Source organism: Leucoraja erinacea, chromosome 11 (assembly GCF_028641065.1).
Source record: "Leucoraja erinacea ecotype New England chromosome 11, Leri_hhj_1, whole genome shotgun sequence".
Taxonomy (NCBI): domain Eukaryota; kingdom Metazoa; phylum Chordata; class Chondrichthyes; order Rajiformes; family Rajidae; genus Leucoraja; species Leucoraja erinaceus.
The window spans coordinates 29,759,716-29,771,571 of record NC_073387.1 but is presented as its reverse complement, the minus strand read 5'-3'; the positions used below and the strand labels follow the sequence as shown (position 1 = coordinate 29,771,571).

Genomic DNA, 11,856 nt, shown 5'->3' with positions numbered 1-11,856 from the left:
CCTTGAAACTGCCGAACCGGAAGAGAAAGCCGGCATGGGGTTTTTTTTCCTCTCTTTCTCTGTCAGTCCCCTCCTCCCCAGTCTCCTTGTCTGCGTCTCTCACTCTTTCGCGTAATGCGAAGGGCGAATGGGGCGCCAGGAGGGGAGGAGCCTGAAAACCGTCGAACAGGAAGAAGCTCGTGACTCTGTCACTGCGCTCAGTCTGTCGGTCCAGGCGAGCGAGAGTAAGGAGTGTGAGACGGGGGAAGGGGAGGGGGGAAGGAGAAGGAGAAGACGAAGAAGAAGTTTCTATTCGAGGGGAAGGGGAAAGAAAACCCGATCGATCTATATAAAACATATACGTACATATAATGTAAGGACGGGACTCGGTATGCGAGAGAAGCCGATCGGAAAAAAATAGAAAAAAAGGCTGCTGGTTTGGAAACAGTTAATTGGATCTTCTGAGGCAAAAGTGGTGCCGAAAGGGCGGTGACGCGACATTTTTCCCCTTTTTATGATTTTTTAAATATATTTAAGGAGAAAACCAAAAGGGAAAGGGAAGGGGCAGTCGTGCGGCCGTCACGCTCGATGGGGGATTACGGGTTCGGTTTACTAGTTCAGACCAATAATACCAACAGTAAGGTAGCTTTTCCAGTCAGATATCACCAGCCTCACCACCAGCAGCAGGGCGCTGCCGGCTTTTGCAGCGCCGCCGCCTCCGCTTCGGCTTGGCTCTTCCCCGCTTCGGCCACCCAGACCATGCAAGATGACCTGCTGCTGTCAGAGAAACCCAAACCCCAACAACAACAACAACAACAGCAGCAGCTTTCTCCCAGACTGGATCAAGCTGCTCCCGAAGTAGTCATACTCTCTGAGTCGCCGAAATCCGAAGAGGAGGGGCCGGTCGGCGGCGGTACCGGCGGCACCACCGTGCCCAACGGCAAAGAGAAGCTGAGGATGGAGTCGCCGATCCTGCCGGGCTTTGATTACCACGAATCTCCTTCGTCGGGACTAGGAGGAGCAGGCAGCACCGGAACGCCGTCTCTCACTTCGTCAACATCCTCCTTGACCGGTTTCAGCAACTGGTCAGCAGCGATGACTCCTCCTACCATGAGCGAAGATAATTTCTTTCACCAGAGCGTCCCAGCTCCCTCCGCCAACGGTACTATGCTGTTCCAAAATTTCTCTCACCAATTCAGCCCCGGCTTCGGGGGCAGCTTCTCGCCTCAGATGGCTCTTTCTCAGCATCACCACCCGCCGCCGCCACCTCCACATCATCATCACCACCAGCAGCAGAGGAGGTCTCCTGCCAGCCCGCATCCAGCGCCGTTCCCGCACAGAAATGCTTTTAACCAGCTGCCTCATTTAGCCAATAACATCAATAAACCACCTTCCCCCTGGAACAGCTACCAAAGCCCGTCGCCCTCATCATCGTCCTCGTCGTCTTGGAGCTCCGGCGGCGGTGTTGGTGTTTGGGGTGGATCCCAAGGCAGGGATCACCGCCGAGGTATGGCTGGCGGAATGGCAGCCCTCAACTCTATCTCTCCAATGAAGAAGCCTTTCCCCGGCAACCACATACCGGCGCATAAATACTCGAGATCCAGCTCGGCTTTCCCACCGAAGTCTTGGATGGAAGACAGTATGCTAAGGAATGATAATCTTTTACCATTTCAGGTGAGAAACCGCGGAGGCCAAGATTTATTTGAGTTAATTTGCTATTTGCTTTAAAATTATGTTGAAATATAGTCTGCAGTTGGTTACCTTGGCAATGATTAATTTTAAATATAAATAATTGTTTTAAATGTCATAAAACGTTTTCGTATTCTAAACGTTTTGATTTTGAATTATATAAAGTAATATTTTCCCCTCTCCTCAAGCAAGTAATCATGAATTGAGATTCTATTCCTTCTACATTTTGAAAATATAATCGCTGATAAAATGTAAGATTTGGGATCAGAGAGATCACTCATTTTGTGTAGAAAAGAACTGCAGATGCTGGTTTAAATCGAAGGTAGACTCAAAATGCTGGAGTAACTCAGCGGGACAGGCTGCTTCTCTGGTGAAAAGGAATGGGCGACGTTTCAGGTCGTGACCTTTCTTCAGATCACTAATTTTGTTTGACTTTGTTACTTGGATACTGCAGTTCTTCTAAAATTACTTTTCTTAAATTTATGAAGTCCAATTCCAACTAGTTTCTTGAAATCTGATTATTTTTGTGCCAATTTTCTTTGCATTTCTAATATTTATCAGCAAAAGATCATACAAAGTGAGGGTATTATTTCCATTACTTGTTAGATTATTTAGAGAAATTTGTGCATCAATCTGCAAGAAGCTGATATGCTGTATTTCCTCATGACTGATTTCAAGACAACCAAAACATGCTTCTGCGTTTAATACATTTAAACAAAATGTGTTTCTGGTATTCTAATTTTTAGTATTTTTGATATTTGTATTTATGATGCAGCTTGTTTTAGTCCGTCAGAGGCCAATGAATTCAGCAATCTGCAAGAATACAAACAAATTTGATGGGATACTAATTATATTTTGGTTCAATAGACAATGGGTGCAGGAGTAGGCCATTTGGCCCTTCGAGCCAGCACTGCCATTCAATGTGATCATGGGCAATCATCCCCAATCAGTACCCCATTCCTGCCTTCTCCCCGTATCCCCTGACTCTGCTATCTTTAAGAGCCCTATCTAGCTCTCTCTTGAAGGCCTCCATCCCCTCCTGAGACAGAGAATTCCACAGACTCGCAACTCTCTGTGTGGGGAAAAAGTGTTTCCTCATCTCAGTTCTAAATGGCTTACCCCTTATTCTTAAACTGTGGCCCGTGGTTCTGGACTCCCCCAACATCAGGAACACGTTTCCTGCCTCTAGCGTGTCCAAACCCTTTATAATCTCATATGTTTCACTAAGATCCCCTCTCATCTTAAATTCCGAAGTATACAAGCCCAGCCGCTGCATTCTCTCAGCATATGACAGTTCCGCTATCCCGGGAATTAACCTTGTAAACCTACGCTGCACTCCCTTAATAACAAGAATGCCCTTCCTCAAATTAGGGGACCAAAACTGCACACAATACTCCAGGTGTGGTCTCACTAGGGCCCTGTACAACTGCAGAAGGACCTCTTTGCTCCTATACTCAACTCTTCTTGTTATGAAGGCCAACATGCCATTCGCTTTCTTTACTGCCTGTTGTACCTGCATGCTTACTTTCATTGACTGATGAACAAGGACCCCCTGACCATGTTGTACTTCCCCTTTCCCCAACTTTACACCATTTAGATAATAATCTGCCTTCCTGTTTTTGCTACCAAAGTGGATAACCTCACATTTATCCACATTAATCTGCCATGCATCTGCCCACTCACCCAACCTGTCCAAGTCACCCTGCTTTCGCATTTATAATTCAAACAGTATATCTTCAGATTCAGATTCAGATTCAATTTTAATTGTCATTGTCAGTGTACAGTACAGAGACAACAAAATGCATTTAGCATCTCCATTGAAGAGCGACATAGCAAACGATTTGAATAAATAATAATAAGTGTCCAGGGGGGGGGTGGTGATTGGCAGTCACCGAGGTACGTTGTTGAGTAGAGTGACAGCCGCCGGAAAGAAGCTGTTCCTCGACCTGCTGGTTCGGCAACGGAGAGACCTGTAGCGCCTCCCGGATGGTAGGAGGGTAAACAGTCCATGGTTGGGGTGAGAGCAGTCCTTGGCGATGCTGAGCGCCCTCCGCAGACAGCGCTTGCTTTGGACAGACTCAATGGAGGGGAGCGAGGAACCGGTGATGCGTTGGGCAATTTTCACCACCCTCTGCAATGCCTTCCGGTCGGAGACAGAGCAGTTGCCATACCATACTGTGATGCAGTTGGTAAGGATGCTCTCGATGGTGCAGCGGTAGAAGTTCACCAGGATCTGAGGAGACAGATGGACCTTCTTCAGTCTCCTCAGGAAGAAGAGACGCTGATGAGCCTTCTTGATCAGAGTAGAGGTATTGTGGGTCCAAGAGAGGTCATCGGAGATGTTGACTCCCAGGAACCTGAAGCTAGAAACACGTTCCACCTCCGTCCCGTTAATGTGGATGGGGGTGTGCGTGCCGCCTCTGGACTTCCTGAAGTCTACAATGAGCTCCTTGGTCTTCTTGGAGTTAAGGGCCAGGTTGTTGTCAGCGCACCATGCTGCTAAGTGCTGGACCTCCTCCCTGTAGGCCAGCTCATCGTTGTTGCTGATGAGGCCAATCACCGTTGTATCATCTGCACACTTGATGATGGTGTTAGTACCATGTACAGGTGTGCAGTCATAGGTGAAGAGGGAGGGGGCTCAGCACACAGCCCTGTGGAACGCCGGTGTTCAGGATGAGGGTTGAAGAGGTGTGCTTGTCTAACCTCACAGACTGGGGTCTGTTGGTTAGAAAGTCCAGTATCCAGTTGCAGAGGGAGGGGTCGATGCCCAGGTTACCGAGTTTGGTGATCAGTTTTGATGGTATAATGGTGTTGAATGCTGAGCTGTAATCGATGAACAGCATTCTTACGTAAGTATATGTATATATGTATAATGGAATTCATTATACCATTAAAATGGAAAATATTTTTGTCTGCTTTTGGTAATGTGTAAAGATGACAGGATATCTGTACATCACCTTCCTTTTGAATATTTGAGAATGTTTTCTCTGCTTTTTTTTGGTTTACTTGGTAAAACAATGAGCAAAACTTGAGGGGTGTTAGCTTTCAAGAAGAATCATACATTGCTCATCCAGCACAATTGGAGTTTTAAACTTCCAAGCAATTGCGAGCTTGCCTGATTTGGGATCTTAAATGCAGGTTAGCGATATTCTCTGTCATCCATTTGTCAGAGCAAATTTCAATTTCAATTAATTTTCCTGTTGTACTTTCAGTATTTTTTCTGTACCTTTTATAAACAGCTCAGATCTTTTGAGGTATTTTTCTTACTCATTATCAGAACTCTGTTATGGTGAGAATCAACAATTGTTGCATTCTTTTAATGAACAGTTTCCTGGATAATATTTTTTGTACTCTGGGTACCAACTAAATTTCTCTAATTCTTCAGTGTTAGTCATGTATATTTATCTAGCATTTAGTTTTCCTGGTTCTTTTTCCTGGCGTCCACATGGAATCTACTGATAGAAGCAATAAAGGGCTGAATCTCAATTTTACTCTAGGATGCAAAACTGTTCAAAAATGAAAAGTAAAAAATATATGAATTTGCTGTAAATTAAACGTACAAAAAAAGGCTATTTTGTTTCTCGACAAGATTTGATGTCATAGGTAGATGCCGTTCCATGGGCAAATATTTTGTCAAAATGACACTCTACAGGTCAAACTATTTAGTTGTCCAGGGTAGTGCGATTGGGGGGGGGGTGTCTGAAGAAGGGTCTCTACCTGAAACGTCACCCATTCCTTCTCTCCAGAGATGCTGCCTTTTTCTGTCTATCTTCAGAGAATTAAAAAAAACTAAAACCTTGCATCATTAATTTGATGGATTCTGTTTGCTTGCCAATCAATTTAGTTCCTTAGAACTTGCATGTACAGTGTCATGACGAGCATTTATTGTGTGGTGTAGGTTATGGCACGGATATCTGTACTTTAACAACTTGCTCACATTATGGATTCTGTAGTTGGTTTCCCTTAAATGTCAAACAAGACGATGCTGAATGCAGGAAAACAGAAGCATGTGAAAGGAGCAAGATATGGTTCAAGAAATAAACCAAATGGTTGTTCTAAGCCTTTTATTTTAATGCTAGAAAAGTCCAGTTAGAAATGAAGTTGTATATGACAGTTCTTGGTAGATCAAGAGTGCTTTCTTGTTTCCCAGTGCAGGAATGAAAGCAAACATAATTGCTTCAGATAATTTGTCTCGTGCCAATCAATAAGAATATTTCTTGCTTGAGAAAGATATACTGACATTTTCCTGAAGTTGGATTAATGAACAGTTAGAGTTGTAGTAGTCTTTCTCATCGGACTTCTAGTTACAAAAGTTTTTTTGTATAATTGAAGCTGAACACAATATTTTGGAAGGTATAAAGAACAATATTGGCGTTTGTTTGTTTGCTTTAACTGCTCCAGTTGGAATGCAATCCGCAATAGATCAGAAAAGAGCGTGTGCGTGCGTGTGCACATGACATTGACTAATGAATCTGCAGCTTTGAGATAAGTAAAATATGCCTGAAAGGAAACAATAGGAGACTAAGCATTCACTGCAAATAAGATGCATTATAGTCTACAAAGTAAGGAAGATGTTTGTTGGTAACTGAAGATATATGAGAGGTGGAAATGCTTTGAAGGTGTTCAAAAAAAACAGAGAGCCTAGCAATCAGGGCAGCTTGCTTATCAAGTGTCGAGGATGAAATGGGCCATCCATTCATAGATTTAAAAAAAAAATTTTTTTGTTTAGTGACTATGAAATGATGTCTTCCTGATCTGTGGTCACAATTTTTTTTTTTTTTTTTTGAGTAATTTTGTGGATATTGCTTGCTTGGAAGATGTAATGTAGATTCATGGAATGTTCATGTATTTTTTTTATTGGAACATGGTATTTTTTTTAGGCTCTACACGAGAATGTTATTTTCTGATTCCCTTGATACATTAACTATTCTTCATTAAACTGTTTCCACTTTATCATTAAACTGATAAGAACTTGATCTCAGAACATGGAGTACTTGCTGATGACACTAAACCTGTGACAAATGTTAAAGATTAAAAGCTTTCAGAATTATAGACCACTTAAATGGATTGGGAATAAATGGATGTAAATGTACATTTAAGTATGTATTGCAAAAAGAAATGCATACACAATGGAAAAAGACTAATATATTGGAAGCAAATGATGGACTAAATAGCTCATGTAATATAATATCTAATTCTGCTAACTGGGTAAAAATAAGTGAGGGCCTACATTTATTCAAGAGCAAGAAGCATGCACTGTTAAATTCTACTAAGATAGTAAAATGTGTTATTTATTGTTCCTTAATATTTGATTTATGGTATATTTAATTAATTTTGGCAATCCCATCCTACAGTAGGTTTTTTAATTTAAAAATGGGATTCTGTAAATGTAATTCTAACAATTGTAGTTCTGGGTATACCATAACCATGACATACAAAATCATAACAATAAACTACTTTCTCTTGTCATTTAAAAGATAACTGCATTCATGTTTTTAAAATTTTGTGCACTATTTGGATTGAACTTATTTTGGTTTCTAACGTAGTGCACCAAATCAAGTCATTTTAAAGCCATTTAGGATGATGAGAAGGGAAAATCTTAAAAGATAAGTGGGAAGGTGGTGACCGATGTGAAGAAGAGTCTTGCACACAAAGGCATTGGGCGAGGGGGAAAAAAACAAAGTTAAATGCAGAAAAAAGAGAATGATAAAGTAGCCATTAGAAATTTGGCTACAACCTGGACATGATTGAATCAAATGTTCTTGACTTTAGTAGGATCATCACAATAGAAAAATTGATTGTAGCAATATTTATTTATGTTTTAAAATATATATGTTAATTATAAAAAATAATTGTATTCGGCAGAATTCTTCTGGAATAATGTATCTTTCCTAGGGTTCATTCCATTTCAATTTTAATAAGTTGGGATGTTTTAGAATGTGAGTGTAGCAAAGCATTATGGAAATGATGTGTAATAATGAAATCTGATATTGGGTTTCAGGGGAGAAATTGCAAATCAGTATTGTTAAATGAAGCTTTTAAGGGATGAAGAATTAATTGACTGCATTTGAATACAATGAACTTTTCATGTGTAAATCTACAAGCAATGTGAATTTTTTGAAGACTGATTTGTTTCAGCACCATAGTAGTTAATATAAAGATTTCACTTCTGTCAAGAAAAATGGTCAATATGAGGAAAGAGAGGAGCAGCATCAAGCTAAAAGAAACGCAACGTATGTAACATGAATCATGCCTAAAAATCAAATAAGGATACAACAGAGGAACAATAAAGAAAATGTTTCTTCTAAATGTATTGAGAATTGTTAAAGCATAAATATAACTGAGGATGAATGCAGCAATATGTGCCAAAATTTGTTTGGTATCGTATGTCATAATGTTACAGAATGTTGAGCAGCATAAGGATCCAGCTAGTAGAATTGCAATCCTGCAGGTTCAGTCCTGACCTCGAGTGCTATCTGTGAGTAGTTTGTAGCTTCTGTCTGCAACCGCCCGTTTCCTCCCACATTCTAAAGATGTGCAGGTTGGTAGGCTAATTGCCCACCATAAGTTGCTTCAAATGTAATGGCCCTGTCTCACGGTGCGAGTCCACCCACGAGTGATCCCGAGTGAAAGGAAAAATCACACTCGTGGTTGTCTACGAGATTCCATGTTTATGTTCACGAGTTTAAACGAGTTCCCACGTGTATGTCTAAGTTAGTCGTTTACTTCTCATTTCTGTGATGTACCAAGTTCCTCTCCCAGTTGCCAACTTCCTCTCCCGAGTTACTCTTGAGCCAACCGTGAATGAAGGCCTGTTTTAAGTATCAAATAGAGGAGCTGGACAGAATCTCATACAGTAAGTATATTCTGATTCAGTATTAAAAGATATTCAATTTCAGAACTTAAAAAAACTAGGCAAGATCTCGGCCCCGCACTCGCTGCCATTGTGCAGCAAGGAGGCGGCGACGGCGAAGCAACAGTGTTATGCCCCTGTCCCACTTGGGAAACCCGAACAGAAATCTCTGGAGACTTTGCGCCCCACCCAAAGTTTCCGTGCGGTTCCCGGAGGTTTTTGTCAGTCTCCCAAATGGTCAAAAGTGGTTTCCGCTTCTTCTATGTTCTGGCAATAATTTCAAAAAATTAAAAACTGGCCGCGACTAAAAATAGGTTGCCGTTTTTAAAAATCGGTAATTTTTTAGTCTAAGCCGGTTGCGATGCTAGTTGAAGGTGGTTGCCGGAGGTTGCAGGTAGTGGAAGGTAAGACCTCCCTGGTGGAATAAAACTGGGTGGAAAAAAAGGTCTTACCTTCCACTTCCCGGCCATGTGTGTGACCCCTTCCCTCCCCTCTCCAGCTCCCCGCCCACTGCACCGAGCTTCGCACCGTCTTCATGTCGGCGACGCCCGCAGGTCAGTGCCAGTCGCCCCGGGGCAGGTGCTCGGGGGCACTCTCCCAGCGTGGCCCCGGACTGGGGGAACAGGGATGGGAGTCAGCGGGCATGCCGGCTCTGCCACACCATGGGCCGCCGCCAACCAAGCCACCGTCCACACGCTCTGTAGAACAGGAGCTGAGCTGGGAACTGTACCGCCCTTGCCCCCTTCCTCTGCAACTGCAAACAACCCCACTCTCCTGCTCACCTAACCCGCCTGTCCCTTCTCTCTGGGTATTGAAGGCACTTCTGGTCTGCAGTGTGCAATAGTCACCAAAATACACTGCATCTTTAGAAAGGAAAAATACAAAATATGTCAATCCCACTGGATAGGCCTTAGTCATGGTGCTGTACAACACGGAAACAGGTCCTTTGGCCCAGCTTGGCCGTGCCGTTCAAGTTGGCGTCTTGGGGTAGTCCTATTTGCCTGCATTTGGCCCATAGCACTCTAAACCCTTCCCATCCATTTATCTGTCATTACTAACCTCAAGAAAATCCCTGCATCAGTTTCCTGGGTCCAACTCAGAGAGAAGTCTCCCCCTTTCCAGGGTTAATCACTCCACTGTTTATAATGCTCTCTGCATTATGAAGTCCTCGACAGTGAACCCCATGGGCAATCACTACCAAAGTATCTGCCCACACAGTCAGTACACCTCTCCTACACTTGTCTCCTGTACTAAGGCACCCCCCCCCAACTACTACCTTCCTCCTTCCCCCCCCCCCCCCCCCCCCCCCCCCCTTTCACTCCCAACTCTAGTCCCGTACTGACCACCTGGGAAACTGAAGGGAGCAACAATCAACTGCCACGGATGCAAATAACGTCATATACAAGAAAGGGCATATGCTGGTTGACAAAAAGTGAACACACAGTGCTGGAGTAACACAAAGACATAGCAGAATTTTGGAAAGGTCATCCCGTCACCCATTCCTTCTCTCCAGAGATGCTGTCCCGCTGAATTAAAGAGTGCCCACGGTAGACTCACGAATCACTACGGTAAACTCACGGGCTACTACGTTCTTACAACGAGTTTAAATGTTTCAAATTTTAACTTCAAGAGTAAATTTGACTTGTGGAAATCTGGAATCATTTTGAAAGTTTTTCAAGAGTTAACATGTTTCTTGGGTACCTGGTGTTAGCGCCACGAGTCGCAAAGTTGCGTCCACGAGTTCCGACGTTCCAGCTACGTTAATTGTACGTGAATACCACGAGTTTAATTTGTTTTAAACTCGGGGTCACTCGTGGGTCGACTTGCACTGTGAGATAGGGGTTTATGTATGTAGTAAGCCAACAACGACTAGGGATGGGAGGTGGTGGTAGCAGGGGTTATAGATTGACAATGTGGAGAATGGGGCTAACAAGGTCAGACAAAGTCAATGTATGGGGCATGTATAGACATGTGGTATGATTTGGGAGCAAAAAGCTTGAAATAGAAAACATAAAAAATGGAAATGGAAGTTGAAATTATCAAGGATAAGAAGATACTTGTGTAAAGGCCGAGGGAAAAGCATTGTGGAAAAAAAACCTAAACGGTTTGTTGTTTTGGGGGCTGTTGAAAATGATCATTGAAAATCAAGATACCTATGAAATGAAGGAATTTTGAAGTCTAGGAAAAATGAAATGCGAGTCTAGGGTAGGACATAATTGAACTATGGAGACCATTAAAGCCTCTTCTCATAGACTTCATTGCAGTAGTCCCCAACACAGGGCTTTGGATTGGAAGCAATATGTCAAAGTGAGTGTAATTTGGTTTGTTTTCTGTAAATGTAATTATATTGACAACTGTTTCCAGCACTGTACATTGCAACAGTGAGATTCTCTATACCCATTTTTGACTAGGTTAGATAGATCCAAAATGAGCCCAAGGATTAATTATTTTTGTTGTTTGACCTTAGCACCACATTTAGGTGCCATTGGGCTCTGGTTAGTAAGGCCAGAGGTAATTAATTCCTGCTCATCACTGAATGGTTTTGTGGAATTTTCTGCATAGATCCTTACTGTGTTTAGGTTGACTTGACCTCTAAAATATTCAGAGACAAAAACACAAATGGGCCATTTTTTCACTACTATATCCATGTAATATACCTATCTACACTAATCTTCTTTTTCATCACATAGTCATTCATGCCATGGTATTTCAAATGCCCTTCTGAATAGTTCAGAAATGCCAATGAGAGTACCTGCCTTCACCCCTTTTTTTGAATTCAACCACCATTGGAGTGAAAAAACTTAAATCGGTTAAACTTACCATAAGTCTATAACCGGTATTATTCATTTCAGCTGAGGGAAAACATCTCCCAGAATCTAGGGTTTAGGTTTATTATTGTCACATGTATCAAGTTACAGTGGAAAAACTTCCTTTGTATGCTATCCAGTCAGGTCAGATAATACTATACATAAATGCAATCAAATCAAATGCAAGTACAATAGGTAGAGAAATGAGGAACATACAAAGGGCACAACATCGTCCTCAGCATTGTAGCGTATCAGTTCCATCGACAAGGTCTTATGTCCTCAATGGGGAGAAGTGAATTGAGTAGTATTCTATCTTATGGAAGGATTGTTTTTGAATCCAGTGGTGCGCACATTCAAGGTGGGAGCAGGAAAAAGAAGGAATGACTGGGGTAGAATCCGTCTTTGATTATGTTGGCTGCGTTCCTGAGGCAATGTGAAATGTAGATAGAGTCAATGGTAGGGAGTCTAGTCTGTGTGATGGACTAGGTCATATCTGCAATTTCTTGCAGTCTTGGGCAGAGCTGTTCC

General features: G+C 42.5%; 1 protein-coding gene across 2 annotated transcripts in view; it reads left to right on the top strand.

The window, feature by feature from the left end:
- Positions 1-567: 567 nt before the first annotated feature.
- Positions 568-11,856, top strand: part of cpeb4b (cytoplasmic polyadenylation element binding protein 4b) — a 79,888-nt gene continuing 68,599 nt past the window's right edge. For both annotated transcript variants that reach the window (XM_055642958.1, XM_055642957.1), the window contains exon 1: positions 568-1,653. In XM_055642958.1, coding sequence (XP_055498933.1) covers positions 568-1,653 — 1,086 coding nt within the window. The remainder of the gene's footprint in view (positions 1,654-11,856) is intronic.